General features: G+C 38.9%; 2 protein-coding genes across 3 annotated transcripts; both read left to right on the plus strand.

The window, feature by feature from the left end:
* The first annotated feature begins 1154 nt into the window (after positions 1-1154).
* On the plus strand, positions 1155-8760 carry LOC131313250 (hydroxyproline O-galactosyltransferase GALT2). 2 transcript variants are annotated; one of them, XM_058341461.1, is made up of 9 exons: positions 1192-1300; positions 1396-1418; positions 1818-2727; positions 4612-4844; positions 6069-6359; positions 7310-7438; positions 7576-7749; positions 7870-7977; positions 8318-8760. In XM_058341461.1, the coding sequence occupies exons 3-9, from the start codon at positions 1818-1820 to the stop codon at positions 8522-8524; spliced, it is 2052 nt and encodes a 683-aa protein (XP_058197444.1). In that variant the 5' UTR covers positions 1192-1300; positions 1396-1418; the 3' UTR covers positions 8525-8760. The 2 variants fall into 2 exon arrangements, with proteins under 2 accessions (XP_058197443.1, XP_058197444.1); XM_058341460.1 differs by having other exon boundaries at positions 1155-1418.
* A 3102-nt stretch (positions 8761-11862) lies between these two features.
* On the plus strand, positions 11863-13705 carry LOC131313251 (phospholipase A1-Igamma1, chloroplastic). The gene has a single exon (XM_058341462.1). The coding sequence runs from the start codon at positions 11954-11956 to the stop codon at positions 13511-13513; it is 1560 nt and encodes a 519-aa protein (XP_058197445.1). The 5' UTR covers positions 11863-11953; the 3' UTR covers positions 13514-13705.
* Positions 13706-16287: the final 2582 nt, after the last annotated feature.

Here is a 16287-nt window from a genome sequence, read left to right on the forward strand (position 1 = left end):
AGTTGTACACATAATTTTCCCCCTAGTACAAGTCAAAGTGATATCCAACCCTCCCCACAAACTCTGGTCCAACTGCTTACCAATCAACCATCTAAATTTGAGACCACAACGATAGGCTGCGTCTCTTATTCCTTTTCTATACTCCTACTTTGGAAGATCTACCGAAGACGACCATCCAACAAGACGACGTAAGGATCAAGAATGTGCGCTAGGTACCGTCTTGGGTCCAAATGAAAATACTATTTAGCAATTCTCCGCGTGAAAATGAAATTCCGACCTATTTCATGTTTCTGCAAACAATCATTTTACAACCTCAAACACTTACACAAGCATGTTCACATTGAGACCTACACACATTAATCCACCAAAAGATGTTAGTGTGTGTAAAGTGTTTCTGTGAGTGTGCGTGGTTCAATAATTATTGTTACGCAAATATTTGGAGTTATTTTCACATTAGGTCCGCTAAACAAAAGTTCTACTTTTGTTTTTTTATTGGCAAGATAATTCTATAGAGCATCGTCGGTCCTTACTCATACTTTTATTCAAATTTGATTAAACATTTAAGTAAAAAAGTTTCATTTGATATGAAGATGAGCAAACCCAAATTTAAACACAAATGTGAGTAATAATTCCATTAATAAAATGATTATAAATTTGAGAGGGATAAAATAGTCTTGCAAAATTTGAGTTGTTGTTTATTTATTTTTGATAATTTGAGTAAAACTCCATTCGGTAATATAAGTTTAAATCAGGGGTGGAGTGCATTTCGGGGAGTTTTGACTCAAATTTTGAGTTTGACTAAAAAAAAGTAGTAAATCCGGATAAGTTAGTCTAGTGATCAAGACGGGGTTGAGGTTTGTTCTCTTTTAAGGTTTCAGGTGCTAATAACTCTTTTGGGACCAGGTCTTACAGAGCTTTGCATCGGTGCTAATTGGGCTATCTACAAGTAAAAATTGAGATTGGATCCCATAATTAGTCGAGACGTGAGTAAACTATCCCGGAACACCTGAGTTGTTAATTTTTTTTTTTTTTTGCCGCAAAAATATCTGGACAAAAGTTCTTCTACTTATTTGCATTACGATACCAAAACTTCAAGTATCTTTACTCTGAGACCCAAAATACAAAACTTTATTACAACGCGCACAAAGTACCACTCTTTATCGTCCATCTGCTGATCTGCTTTGCATTCCGATTAATCCAGCTTCCAGTAACCTAGGGTTACGACACCCTTTCACATTCTCTACATTTACATTCCCTCCCATATTCCCATTCTTCTTCTGGAACAATCTCTTCCGTTGCTTTACATTTCTCCTCTCCCTTCTCAATCTCTTCCGTTGTCACTTTTGCCGATCAAAATAAAAAAAAATAAAAAAATGCTTTTGATTGTCCCTATAACGATTACTGTTGATTGGTGACAGGTAATTTACTTGATGCATTGAGCTTCTAAGATCTCTCTTTTATGCTATCACTGTAAACCAAATGCTTGCTGCAATGCTAGGGAATTTGGGTACGGTGATATGCATTAGTAAATTGAAGTTGGTTTAAGGTTGAGGATCGAGGGTTTCTTCTGCATATTCATTGGGTTTCTTTGTTTGCCTTGGTATTTCTGATCTTTATGATAAATGGGTTGTCTAGGGATTTGGGTTTGTTAAAAGGATTTAGTTTGGTTTGGGTTAAAAAGTGAGAATACTCTCTTCGGCAGATATGTTGGGTTTTTTTTGTTTGCCTCTGTATTTCCTGTCTTCATGACAAGATGGGTTGTCCTGCTTTCTGGGTTCTCTGAAGGATTTGAAGTTTGTTACTTTTTGGAGTTTTAGATGATGAAGAGGCCGAAAAGCGAATTTCCTGCCGCGAGGAGGTGCAAGCTGTCTCATTTTTTGTTGGCAATAGCTGCATTGTACTTGATTTTTGTTTCCTTCAAGTTCCCTCGGTTATTGGAGATTGCTTCGGTGTTGAGTGGTGACGATACTAATGCAGCTCCGGATGAGGTTTTGGCAGGGGATGCCGAAGATGGAGACTTGATCAAGCCAATTTTGGATAATATCCGGGAGGATTTGTCTACTAGGGGATTAGAAGATAATGAAAACCAAAATGCACCCTGGACGTCACATAAAGAGGCAGTAAAAGTGGGGAAAGGAGAATCCCCACCAATAAAGCCTCTCCAGCATCGTTATGGTCGAATAACAGGTGAGATAATGAGGCGGAGGAATAGGACTCTGGATTTGTCAGTGTTAGAAAGAATGGCAGATGAGGCATGGGAATTAGGATTGAAGGCGTGGGAAGAAGTGGAAAAAATCAATGAGAAGGATATAAGCCATAGTTCTATACTTGAGGGGAAGCCTGAGTCCTGTCCTTCATGGGTTTCAATGAGTGGTGAAGAATTTGCTAAGGGTGACCATATCATGTTCCTTCCTTGTGGGCTTGCGGCAGGTTCTTCCATTACAGTGGTGGGGACACCGCATCACGCACATCAAGAGTATGTTCCAAAACTTGCAACAGCGAAGAGAGGCAATCCATTGGTGCTGGTTTCACAATTTATGGTTGAATTGCAAGGGTTGAAGTCGGTGGTCGGGGAGGACCCGCCCAAGATTCTGCATCTGAATCCTAGGCTGAGAGGAGATTGGAGTGAACTACCAGTCATTGAACATAATACCTGTTACAGGATGCAATGGGGGACAGCGCAAAGGTGTGATGGGTTACCATCCAATAATGAAGATGATATGCTTGGTATGAGTTCTGTTTTTCCTTCTCGGCTTTCCATGTCCTTTTTGTATTTATGCGCTGCCCTAAGAATGTTTGCAAATGGGAAAAGATGTAGGAAATAAGAAATTGATCTTCTAGTGACTGGATTTTCATATATCTTGATAATTAATTCCATTTTGTTATCAGTGAGATGGTTTTCTTTAAGGCTTGGTTTGATTAGTGGTTCAGATGGATTGCATGAGGCATAAATTAGGTCAGAATCATCTCTAGAGATTTGAGGCTTATTCACATTATGTTTTAGCTCTGAACCCTTTTTGAATGAAAAGGTTTTTCTTTTTTGGGTAAATTAAATTTTATTGCAAACCAAAACCTAGAAACCAGAACACCGGGGCATACCCCTGAGTTACATTACTGCCACTACCACCCAAACAAGGCAACAACAGAAGTAAACCAGGAGCACACTATACTAGAGCAAATGTTCCTAATTCAGAAACAAAACCACTACCCTCGGAGCCAGTAATACTGCTATGAGGGAGAAAAAATCCTACTAGATATATTCAAAGCCAAACATAGATCATTGTTGATGGGGGATTCTTTTATATTCCTCCAAGAAATAAGACAAGTCCTCATATCAGCCACAACTCTTCTCAGCACTGCTTCCACACCATCTCCTCTATTCTGAAAAATCCAGGAACTTCTTTCTTCCGTACATTGTATAAAGTGGCTGCAAAAGACAGCTTATATATATAATTCTGCATGCTATCCCCCTTCTTGTTCTGTCCCCATCCACTCCAACTCCTGGGCAAAACCTGCAGGGCCTCTATGCACCTTATTCCTCCTTAACAGTTGACCCTATATTTGGGAGGAGAAAGGGAAAATAGAGAACAAGTGTTCATGAGTTTCAACCTCATTCTATGACACAGAATCAACTTTTGATAAAAAATTGGTGGGTCATGCAGGATTTTTGTGAGGCTCTTAGTTCGTTCACCAATAAGTTTAAGAATAATACCTTTGAGCTATATTTTTTACTATGGAACCTTTTATATTGGTAGGTGTAGGAGGTTAGATTTATCACTGAAAAGTCAGGCAATCGATCCAGTATCACCTTCTTCCTGTTTTTACCAAGTGTATGTGCAAAAGATCAGTGAAATGATAAGTGAATAAGCAGTAATATGGTATTTTTATGTGGTTTGTATAATTGAGACCCATAACTTACAACTGATGAGGTTTTGAATGTGGAACGGATTGAAGTCAGTCATTTTTTCTTCTTTTATAGCTGAGTCTTTAATATTTTGAACGGCTCTATAGCTGAAAATCTTAGGTTCATGGTGTAATCATATCTCCTGTATCTGGGTGAGACAGTGTTAAGTTAAACACTTGTACTTTGACGATGTTATTGGAATTCGTAGTAATAAGATTTCTCCATAAGTCTTGATTCTTGAAACGTTTCTGAAAACAGTTTATTGCTTGTATTGCATGTTTAACTTGGGCCTTTTACAGCAAAGAGGGATATGGAAATTATTCTTGGTTCTCTTAGATGAAATACCCATTGCATATGATGTCTAACTGTTAATTCTACATGGAAAACTTATTGCACTAGTTGTATTAAATTGAAATCCGAAGATAATATTGCTTGCTGTGGTAAGTTTGTGATTTCACAACGTTCTTTTTTGTTCCCCTTTTTTTTTGTCTCCTTTTTATCAAATTTTGAGTTTGTTACTGAATTTATCCATACTGGTCTTTTTGCTGATATTGCATAACCATTTTGTTTTTGTGGGCATGTGTGTTTAAATCTGGGATGGAGCATTAATTATTATGCTCATAAAATGTAGGCTCTTTGAAATATTGTTTTATGTAATTACTGCAATTGAATGATAAGTTCCTGTTTATTTCTTTTTGTCTTGGCAGTTGATGGACATAGGAGATGTGAAAAATGGATGCGAAATGGCATAATCGATTCAAAAGAGTCCAAGACAACCTCATGGTTCCAGCGATTCATTGGTCGATCACAGAAACCGGAAGTGACGTGGCCATTTCCTTTTGTGGAGAGTAGATTGTTTGTTTTGAGTGTGCGTGCTGGTATTGATGGCTTTCATATTAATGTTGGAGGTCGACACGTGACTTCATTTCCATATCGAACTGTATGTTACAAACCTACATCCTACCTCTGATCCATGAGTATTCTTTTATGAGCTTTATAACTCTTGCCAACTTTCTTAGCATTGGCCCTTGAGGATGTTCGTGGGATACATGGGCTTAGTTACACAACAGCTGGATAAGCAAATGGCACTCCTTTTACGCTATTTCTTATTTATATAGCTTTCGGCCGTGTGAAATTTTAGAGGAGAGGAGATTACTTGTTTATCTCATTCTCATTATCATACATTCATTGACAAACTCGCGTGCTCCCCATTCGTGAAAACAGATTTTCTCGTGTATGCTCTGTGAGACTAGTTGTTTTGAGGTTCTTCTATTCCGCTTATAGGTGTTTGATTTCCTTATAGATCCTGTTTACCTCTGTTTGTAGTCACCTAGTAGGTCACTAATGCTGTGGTCTCTTGTTCAGCTATATGACACGTCATTTTGTGGTGTTGACTGAGATATCATGGAGTATCACCTATCGTCACTAAACCAAACAGAGCGTTTAGTCCCAATTCATTGGGGTCGGCTATATGAATCCGTCTTTTCCATTGAGCTCTATTGAGGGCATCGTGTTCCTTGATATTCTATAAACCTAGATCCTTTTGAACTACCGCCTCTAAATTCAATTTTGGTCTACCCCTCCCCTCAATGTTAGCCTCTATACATCACTCCCAAGTCCTAACTACCGCATTGGCTGATCTAAGATCGATTTGTTCAAACCACTTTAGTCTATTTTCTCTCATTGTATCTTCGATCACTACTCCCCAGGGGTGGAGCCAGAATTTTCGAGCAGTGGGGTCAATACTTAAAAACATACTTGACTTTTTTTGCCTTTTTGCTAACCAACCATAGACAAATTGCTAACAACAGCCCCCGAGCCAGTGATTAATGTGCTAAAAGGGTCTCAGCATCCATGAAAAATGCTTACATATCTATGAATGTATATTGATCTTCGTGTAATTTTTTTTGTTGAAATTGTAACTTTTTTGGCATTGTGTGTGTAATATCTACGCCTATTAGACAGTTAGTACTAAAGGGGATGGATGTGTAATCTTAGCATAAATTCTTTCATGCTTAGGACAGTTTCATTCTTATTCTATCTTGCCAAAAATGTTCATAAGTGGTGTTCAGTTCATCATCCAGTATGCCACCGGTTTGTTACAAGTTACTGTCTTACATGTAAGAGTTGAGGTTCTCTTCTGACCTTATACCTGTTGATTCAGGGGTTTACACTTGGAGATGCAACTGGATTGGCAATTAAAGGTGATGTGGATATTGATTCAGTTTATGCTACCTCTCTGCCAACATCTCACCCAAGCTTCTCACCCCAAAGGGTACTAGAAATGTCTACAAAATGGAAAGCTCTCCCATTGCCCAAAACCCCTGTTAGACTTTTTATTGGGATACTCTCTGCAACCAATCATTTTGCAGAACGCATGGCAGTTAGAAAAACTTGGATGCAATCTCCAGCAATCAAGTCCTTGGATGTAGTAGTTCGTTTCTTTGTTGCATTGGTAAGGTTCCCTGTGCTATTTCACTTAAAGGGATGCATAAACTTTTGCAAGCAAAATTGAGTTAATACAGAAGATACTAGCGGGCTTGGAGTTCCTCGCTTCGGTTGGTTTGGGATGAAAACTTTCAGAAAAGTCAGTATGTACTTGTAGAAATGCTCAGATCGCTATGTTACACGGACTTGGGTTCGTGTGTCCAGTGATAGTTACAAGCCGTCAAATTCCTATGCACAATGACACGTCGACATGGAACATCATCCATGTCTCTTAATATGAACTGCGAAAAATTGGGGAAGGAAGTTAAGATATCATTTCGTAGCGTGTTTTTTGAGATGTTTCCACAAAATTCAGCATCCTAAATCTGCAAATCATCAGGATTGTGGTTTCCTTTTATCTAAATGTACATTATGGAAGAAAACTTTATTCCAGAATTTTCTTATTGCTTTAGAGAACTCATAAGATGCCAGTTTACAACATTTTCGATGAGCCAGGCTTCTTGGGTCTGCTTCTCTTGCTATCTCAGATACCTGTGTTATCTGATGCAGGGAAAAAGGTAATGTGTCATTTGGGTATTATATGATATTAAGGGTAGTATCTAGTCGATTATGCTTTCAAGTTTCATTGTCTGAGATTGGCTCGAATTTTACTTGAAATTTGGATTTTCTACTTGTCTTTATGCACTTGATGAAGCAGAAAGTGTCCATAAAAATATATGACACATGGCCTGCAATCATCACTCATAGAAACATAATTAGTTGCGCGGGTGCCTATATTGTTTCTGATATGTAAAAGGACGTATGTTTGTGTGGTTGCTACCTCTTATAGTTTTAGACTGGCTTCTCCTTCTGTTGTCATTGTTTCATTATGTATCATTGTTTCATTATGTATTGTCCAATATATCAAAGAGTTCAGTCTCTATTTGCGAATTCCACTCATTAGAAAAACCAATGCAGAATCCAAGGAAGGAGGTGAATGCAGTTCTGAAGAAAGAAGCTGCTTACTTTGGCGATATTGTGATTTTGCCATTCATGGATCGCTATGAGCTTGTGGTTCTAAAAACTATTACCATCTGCGAGTATGGGGTGAGTTTATTTTCACCTTCTAGTCTTGTTTTATTTCTAAATCTCCTTCATTATTTCATAAATGGATTACTCTAATCCTCTGTTAAGCAGTGCTTTATATACCCCTTAAGGCCTTAACCCAAAAGTTCCCTATGCAGGTTCAAAATGTGACAGCTGCTCACATCATGAAATGTGATGACGACACATTTGTTAGGGTGGACACTGTCATGAAAGAAATCGAAGGCGTCTCTCCTAAACGGTCTCTGTACATGGGCAACCTCAATCTCTTACATCGGCCTCTTAGAAGTGGGAAATGGGCTGTCACTTACGAGGTATGACAGCTTCAAATCAAAATTTATCCAGAAATGATCAGCTGAAACCATTCCAATATCACTGATGAGTGTAAGATTTAGCTTTGGCTAATGTATCTTATGGTTGGTCTGATGTGACAGGAATGGCCTCAAGAAGTATATCCTCCTTATGCCAATGGGCCTGGGTACATAATAACCAGCGATATTGCTAAATTCATCATCTCTCAACATGCCAATCGGCACCTACGGGTTTGTAACTTTGGAACCTTGTACATTTAGCCCCATTTGGACAAGTGGATTTGTAATGAGAGGATTTAAAGTTGAACTTCATAAGTTAATAGCAATAGTATTGTGCTCTAACTCCTTTCTAAGTACGATCGATAATGGAAGGATTTGAATGAAGTACCCATTATAAAATAGTTATTTCAAGTCCATCAACTTATAGTTTTCTTGAGACGTAAAGCCAGAGTACCATGTTGAATAAGTGATGCCCAAATCCATAAATCCGAACTCAAACCTTAACATTTGTTCGGTTAAGGTTTAGGGTTTCGTGTCTGAAAACTATAAATCATTTGTTGTTTTTTTGCAGCTGTTCAAGATGGAGGATGTGAGCATGGGAATGTGGGTTGAGCAGTTCAACAGCTCCACGCCGGTCCAGTACTCCCACAACTGGAAGTTTTGTCAATACGGTTGCATGGAGAATTACTACACGGCTCATTACCAATCCCCTAGACAGATGATATGCTTATGGGACAATTTGGCGAGGGGTCGGGCCCACTGCTGCAACTTTAGATGACATACAGATTTAACCGTAAGTCATGGTTTAGACTTTTTTCTTTGTTGTCGATTCATCATGTCACATATGGTAGGCTCTTGAGATGGCTGCTACAGTATGATTTAGCCATTGTTTTTTTGAAAGATAAGAACAGTGATGCGGCTCTTTCCTTGATCCTGCTAACTTTGTAGAATTATAGTACTACTATTGTAAATTGGTTCGTACCCTGAAATACAGAGGCAATATTTTTCCATTTACTACGGAGGACGAGAGAGAGAGAGAGAGAGAGAGAGAGAGAGAGAGAGAGAGAGAGAGAGTGATCGTTTCCTTTTTCTGCACTCTCCAGTTAGGCACTTGTGTTAGATTTGATAGTGTTCTTTTATTTTCCGTCTGTTAGATGAGAGACCATTATGTATCCACTATAAATTGGTTCAAATCCAAACCATTTGTAAGATGGGTTCAAATCCGTTCAAACAAAAAAGAAGAAGAAGATGGGTTCAAATGGGTCCTAACTCCGTTTTAACTCATAGCAAAGGAATCTTAAATAAGTCGGTTAAATGGGTCAAACTACATCATCAGATATTTTCAAAAATACTTGTGTAAAAGTCTTAATTTTTTACTTTTTTGATTTTTTTCGTCGAGACGAACCAATAATACATAAAAGTTTGGCGCAAAACTAATGAACGGGATAAAAATTTGAATAAGGATAAAACCATGAAGAAGTCGTCTACAACTTTTTGGTTAGCGGACATGGGGCCTGAGTAATCACTATATTTCTGCAGAAAGTCTACACACACAATTTGTGCACAGATTTTGTTTTGGCCCATCACGAGTCCCACACAAATGATTCAAGCCGTTTATTAAATGCAAAACATTTTTTCAAGGGTCTTTGCAAAAAATCAGCTCAATCCGATACATATAGATGCTCGATCCAATCATGTAACTTTTCATTCAGATTTTAGAATAATGAAAAGTTAGACGATTGGATTGAGCATCTATAAGTATCGGATTGAGTTGATTTTTGGGGGGAACCCTCAAAAAATTGTTTTATATTTAATGAATGGCTCAAATTATTTGTGTGAGACCCGTGGCGGGTTCCAAAACAAAATCTGTGCACAGATTGTTTGTGTATGTAGCAGGGGTCATTTTTCCTTCTCTAGATTATTTCCCACCACATACAACGATCAAAATAACCTTCATCATCTTTATTTACTTTTATATCACTCTAATCAAACACAGTATGACTAATTGCAATATTCATATAATCTCATCTATTATCCCGTAGACTCCACTTGTCCTCTCTATTCCAAGGTTCTGAAATACTATACCAGCTGGAGTACTGGTTTTTCTACTAGTATACCGGTGAGAGGGTATTGTTTAGAATTTATCATTGTTAGTGTTATTTTTTCAAAAAAAAAGATTTATTACTATAATATACATATTTATTAAAAATAAAAATAAAAAGTAGTCTGGTATTTATCTGGTACCGAAAGGAAAAAATCAATTTAAAAGTATTGACCGGTATTTGAGTCGAAATGAAATTAGGGGCGTAGAGTACTGGATTTAGATAATAGCTTGCTCTATTCCCATTCTTAATTCTATTCTATCTTATTGAACCCCTCCTAAAAATAATCTGACAATCAAACATGCCCCTCTCCAACTCCATCCCACCGCACAAAATCCTCCCAGTCCCTCCCTCCAATCCTATGCATTTCTCCCTCACTACCTAACCAATGAACATAGCTTTACCCCACCTTGTCCCCTCTCATCCATATTGTTTTTTTTTTTGGACATCCCTCATCCATATTGTTGATGCCAATATTACCTGATCTCTCTAATTAAAAGACAGGCTTATTAGTACATAATAATTAAGCCAGACTTAATAAATAAATATAAACACTAGCTAGTGTATTATTTAGGTAAGTTGAATATCTATAGATAAGATATCGTGCGTTTTGATATTGGTAGTGTGAGCTTCATAGTTTATTCAACAACTAGGTAATATATAGTAATCAATTTACCATTAAGATAACCGGAGAAGGGAAGGGTGTGAAAAGCATTTTGTGTATACTTCTTTTCTTCTTCTACTGTAATTAGTTAAAAAAAGGGCATCTTGTTTTGGTGGTATAGGTTTAAAAAGTCTTGAGTCAACAGTCCACTCTTTCTTTTATGTGTTCCCATTAGTTTCCTGACATACGCTGTGTCTTAACTTCTAACTTTAGTATCAACACGCGTGGAAAGCAAGTTTAGTAGTAGTAGTACTATTTAGAAGAATCTAAGTCAAGTTGGAATTAGGAATTAGGAAAAAGCTAGCTAGGTTGGTGACAACTACTGAAAGCAAGCACAATGAGTAAAGTGTTAGGTAAACGTGTTTTTACATTCCGACTTAGCATTTTCTCTCACGAGTGATAGTAGGACCTCTTATCATCACTCGTGCAAAAGAATGTCGTCGGAATGAATTTAAAATTGAATCTGAACTTAGCATTGTCTGTTCGATAATAGCCGTTTTCCGTAGAACTATTCGCTTCATTGAAGTGTTCAAAGTTAGTAAGGTCGACGTTTCCGAAACTAGTTTTTACAAAAGAATACTTTCATGGTACAATGATATTCAAATGCAAAACACTTTGCGACTTCATATCTTATTGATTTCTGAGTGAGAAGTGTTTTCAAGAATTAGAAATTAAAATTCTTGTTACTGTTTTGCTCGAAATACTTTCCCGAAAAATTTATTGAAAACTGACAACCAAACTAATTTTTTGTATTGAGAACAAAATCATTTTGGCAATTAGCTGTAAACGAACCGAGTAGCTCGTGAGCTCGGCTTGGCTCGTTAACGTAAACGAGCCGAGTGGAGCTAGCCCAGCTCGTTAAAGGAGGTTCGGTTTGATTAAAGAGACTTGTTTAGTAGTAAATGACTAAGCTTAACTCGTTAAAGGCTCAGCTCATTAAGAATCAAGCTGAGCTTGAGCTCGAATTTTTGACTTATTTAGTAAACAAGCTGAGCTTGAGCTTGACAAAACTCCGCTCGACTCGTTTACGGCCCTAATTAAGATTATGGCAACCATGATGCATGTTCTCTATCTACTACAAAACAAATGCAAGTGCCAAATACTAGTACAGGAGTGTATCATGCACGAACAATGAATTGGTAAACGTCGTGGTTTCATACGTGACTCATGTGCGAACCTCTGACCCGCCCAACGCGGCTTCAAGAATTAAACAAAAGGTATTTTCAATTCAAGCTTAGGATTTGAAATTCACTATTCTTTAATTCCAACTTGGACTATTATTATACACAATTACACATCCATCCATGTCTCTATAAAATCTCTCTCCCATCCTTTTCTCTCTCTCTCTCTCTCTCTCTCTCTCTCTCTCTCTCTCTCACATCAACCAAAGGTCTCAGCCGGCATCTCCAATCCACCTGTGCCTGGGACTCAGACCACCACCATGGAATCGGTATCCTCCACCATCCACCACCACATCGCGGCGGCTCTCCGCCCCGCCCCCAATCCCTTTCCGAAAATCCGTGCCCGTCAACAACTCGCGGTCGATCCTCATCCCAATCCCGACCCCCAGAAAATGAACCGTGCCACTCGCCTTGCCGAATCGCTCTCGAGCCTCCTACACCTCCACACGGAAACACATGCCCAAAAGATTGTGCAGCCATCGAATTGGAATTTACATTTCGATGAGGAGGACAGGCACAACACACCGGCGATGTCTCCCAAGGAAAACATATCTGATAAGTGGCGAGAAATCCATGGTTGCGGCGATTGGCACAATCTCCTCGATCCGCTTTACCCTTGGCTGAGAAGAGAGATAGTCAAATACGGTGAGTTCGCGCAAGCGACTTACGATGCTTTCGACTTTGACTCATTCTCTGAGTTCTGCGGGAGCTGTAGATACAGTCGTAACAGGCTCTTTGAGAAGTTGGGGCTTACGAAGCATGGTTACACGGTGAGCAACTACATTTACGCCATGTCACACGTGGATGTCCCCCAGTGGCTAGAGAGGTCGCGTCTCGGCGAAACATGGAGTAAAGACTCCAATTGGATGGGGTTCGTGGCGGTGAGCGATGAGGAAGAGTCGCGTCGAATAGGAAGGAGGGATATAGTCGTTGCGTGGCGCGGCACGGTGGCGCCGTCGGAGTGGTACGAGGATATGCAAAGGAAGTTAGAGGCTATAGGGCATGGAGAAGCTAAAGTGGAACATGGGTTCTTAAGCCTTTACACGACCAAGAGTGATGCTACTAGATATAACAAGTCAAGTGCCTCAGAGCAAGTCATGGAAGAAGTGAAAAAGCTAGTGGAAATGTATAGGGGGAGAGGTGAAGAAGTAAGCCTTACAATCACTGGCCATAGCTTAGGTGGTGCATTGGCTCTCTTAAATGCCTACGAAGCTGCGGCCTCAATTCCCGGTCTTCCCATAAGTGTCATATCTTTCGGTGCACCTAGGGTTGGCAACATCGCTTTTCGAGACGAGATTTACCAAATGGGAGTCAAGACTTTGCGAGTGGTTTTGAAACAAGATGTTGTCCCTCGGATGCCAGGGATTGTCTTCAATGAGAGCTTACAAATGTTTGACGATTTCACTGGGACTCTGGAGTGGGTGTACACTCATGTCGGAGCTGAATTAAAGCTAGACGCACAGTCTTCCCCTTATCTCAAGCGAAAAATCGATTTGCTAGGATTTCATATGCTTGAGACGTACCTTCATCTTGTTGATGGTTTTCTAAGCTCAACCTCAACGTTTCGATCCGACGCTCGACGGGATTTTGCCTTGGTGAACAAGTCTTGTGACATGCTTGTGGATGAGTTGAGGATTCCACATTGTTGGTACCAAATAGAAAACAAGGGGTTAGTGCGGAATGCTCATGGAAGGTGGGTTAAGCCCAAAAGGGATCCAGAAGACATTCCTTCACCAACTACTATGGAAGAAGCCCATACCTTTGTAAAGGAGGTGAGGGAAAGTCATGAAGGACGACTTGAACCATTGTTAAGTGTATAAAACTTGATTCTTTTATTCTGTTGTCAATCTTGGTTTGGTGTTATTCCTGCCCTCAGTAGCGCCGGATCCAAAGATTAGGTGTAGAGGGCACTTATTTGTTATGCTCTTGAAATTTTTTTTTTCCCCAAAATTAAGTTCAATGTTATTTCCAGTCTTTTTCCATCTAATTTGAATACACTTATTTGTTATGCCCTTGAATTTTGTTACCCCAATTGAAAACCCTTAAGTTCTAATTGCAAGCTACATACGAATTGAAGAAATCAAAAGTATGTAATGACAACCTTAACGCTTAATTTAGGAATCAGAAGCCGTCGTTTCAAGAACACAATATTTGCAATAGATTCAACATCAAATTTGAGAAAAACTAACCCCTAATTATAAGATATTCATGAAAATACAAAAAATAGATGAGAGGTGAATTTTCTGAAAAATATGGTGAAGCAAATCAATATAGGCTACATTTTTTTTAAAAAAAGTTTTGAGGCTAACGAGAGTTCATGAATTAACAATTTTTAACTACTTGAAGCACAAGTGTAAACTTTTTAGGAGGTTAAAAGAAACTGATATTTGCATTTCACTTTTTACTGATGGTGCTCCACTTTTAAAGTAAAGTTACTAGTAACTTCATAAACAAAGTGATAAGCCCACAATAGTGTAAATAATTAGGCTTATCTTGCTCATTTTTTCCACGCTCGGGCGCATAACTCTATGATTTTGAATGATATTGCGCGAAAGGTGCATTTTTGGTGTTTACAGGTTTTCTTTGAGAATAAGGCGTATTTAACGCCACAGACTCACTCCAACGTCGGTCGGAGACCTGAGGAGTCTAAACGGAGTGATGGCTGAATTCTGGGAAGCATCGTCGGAAGCCCCAAAGAGATTGAACAAGCCTAGCATGAAGCTACTATCAAAGACTGCCTAGCCCAGAAGGCCTACAGGTAGGAGGTAAATGCCTACCGGTACAGCTCTCACCATGTCAATCTCTACCGGTAGAAGTAAGGCCCTACCGGTACAAACTAGAAGCAGTAAGGCCACCAAGTTGCATCGTTCAATACCTACCGGTAGGGGGTCAGTGCCTACTGGTAGAATCCCAGTTCAAGCAGCTCCCCTTCTTGGCATCGAAGTCGTCCTACCGGTAGGAGGTCAGTGCCTACGGTAGATGATCCTCAGATTCTGCAGATTTTTATTTTTCTTTTGTAACTAAAAAGGGATAGTATATAAACTCCCCTTTACACATTTTTAGGGTTATCTTTTCATTTTGAAAGCTAGATCTCTCTCTCTCTCTCTCTCTACCTCCCGCTCATCTTCAACTCTCAATCTCTCTTAAATAGAGCATTGATTGTTAGGTTTTGGGGTGGTTGGCCTTCATTAAAGTTGTAAGTACTCTTGGGATCCTTCTTAATCTAGCTTTTATTTCCATTTTCAGGATGTTTTCATATTTCCCTTTCCTTGCCCTAGCTCATTTCATGTCTCATTTCATTATGTGTGAGTAGTTTAGTAAGGCTAGGTTATGGAATGATTAACATCCCGTAACCGAAGGTATTTCTTGTTCTTCTCTCATTAATCTTCATTTTCTAAGAATAAACATGTGTCTGGGGTAATTTTACGTAGCAAAGCTTGGAGGTGTTAACCAGCTCTTTGATCACGTGTAGGCAAGGGCTTGACCTCTTGTCACACGTGATGCTTGGAGCTATGTCCTTCCAAGTGTTTGTCAAAATGTCTCCAAACCCTAACCATGTTTATCATCCTTGTCAAAAAGAGAAGAACAAGTTTACCTTTGTGTTATGGGTATTAGTTATCCTCAAACTTAGCCTTTAGTTTTAATCTCCATTTAAAAAGCCGTAGTTAGGTTAAGTAGCAATTTACCAAATTTCTCAGTTGGTCGTCTCAACGCCGAACTTGGTTAGCGTTCCTAACGCTAAATTCTCTACGCAAGCTAATTTCCAAATGAGTTATGGATGCGCTCCCTATGGATTCGACCCCGGACTTCCGGGTATTATGCTTTCAACCGACCTAGTCTACGCTTGGGGTATTCTTATTACAACACACATTAAGGTCGCAAGCACAAAGTAGAGCACCATTAGTAAAAAGTGGAGCACGAATATCAAAATCCTTAATGAAAATATAAAGTCCATTGGGGACTAAAGTGAAGTAGTTGTAAACCAGAGGGGCACGTGACCACTGGTTGAGGTTCCCCTTTAAATCTGCCCCTAGGCTGCCAAGTAAGCCTCTAAACAGGGGTTTTACATTGTCGAATGTTAAATAATAACACCATGAAAAAAATCTCACTCCATCTGTCCCTTTTAATCTATCTATCTATACTATATTATATGCAAATGTGTTTTGCCTTCAAAAGTATCCAAATTTTCAATTCTAATTTTCTACGTTTTTTATTTTTTTTATTTATAAGAGAGAGAGAAAGAGAGAAAGGAATGTGGGAGAGAGAGTGAGCTATGGACGTATATAGGGAGTAATACTTGAAAGCATCAAGAGCCATAAGTCTGTTAACACTTGAGGAAAATTAGATTTAATTGGCAAAAAAAGTTACTTGAACTGATTAATATAATCTCGAAAAACATTGATGACTTGATCAGGCTAAAAATGAGAGAGAAGAACACATCAATAGTCATCCTTGTTATGTTAAGAATCAAATGTGGTACTACTTCCGTCCGTGTTGTTAGTCCACTTCAACTATTCCACATCTTAAAAAATTGTACATATCTTTCAATACGAATCTCTAAAAATATGCAATATGGATCGTATTTGATAGATCT

This window comes from Rhododendron vialii, chromosome 13a (genome assembly GCF_030253575.1).
Source record: "Rhododendron vialii isolate Sample 1 chromosome 13a, ASM3025357v1".
In the NCBI taxonomy this organism is placed as follows: Eukaryota; Viridiplantae; Streptophyta; class Magnoliopsida; order Ericales; family Ericaceae; genus Rhododendron; species Rhododendron vialii.

What these genes read in the sequence shown, in the direction of transcription:
- LOC131313250 (XM_058341460.1), top strand. Translation starts at nt 1,818, where the DNA reads ATGATGAAGAGGCCGAAAAGCGAATTTCCTGCCGCGAGGAGGTGCAAG. An exon ending in TTCGTTTCTTTGTTGCATTG is followed by an intron (nt 6,360 to 7,309) that starts GTAAGGTTCCCT and finishes AAACCAATGCAG; the next exon opens with AATCCAAGGAAGGAGGTGAA. An exon ending in TTACCATCTGCGAGTATGGG is followed by an intron (nt 7,439 to 7,575) that starts GTGAGTTTATTT and finishes TTCCCTATGCAG; the next exon opens with GTTCAAAATGTGACAGCTGC.
- LOC131313251 (XM_058341462.1), top strand. Translation starts at nt 11,954, where the DNA reads ATGGAATCGGTATCCTCCACCATCCACCACCACATCGCGGCGGCTCTC.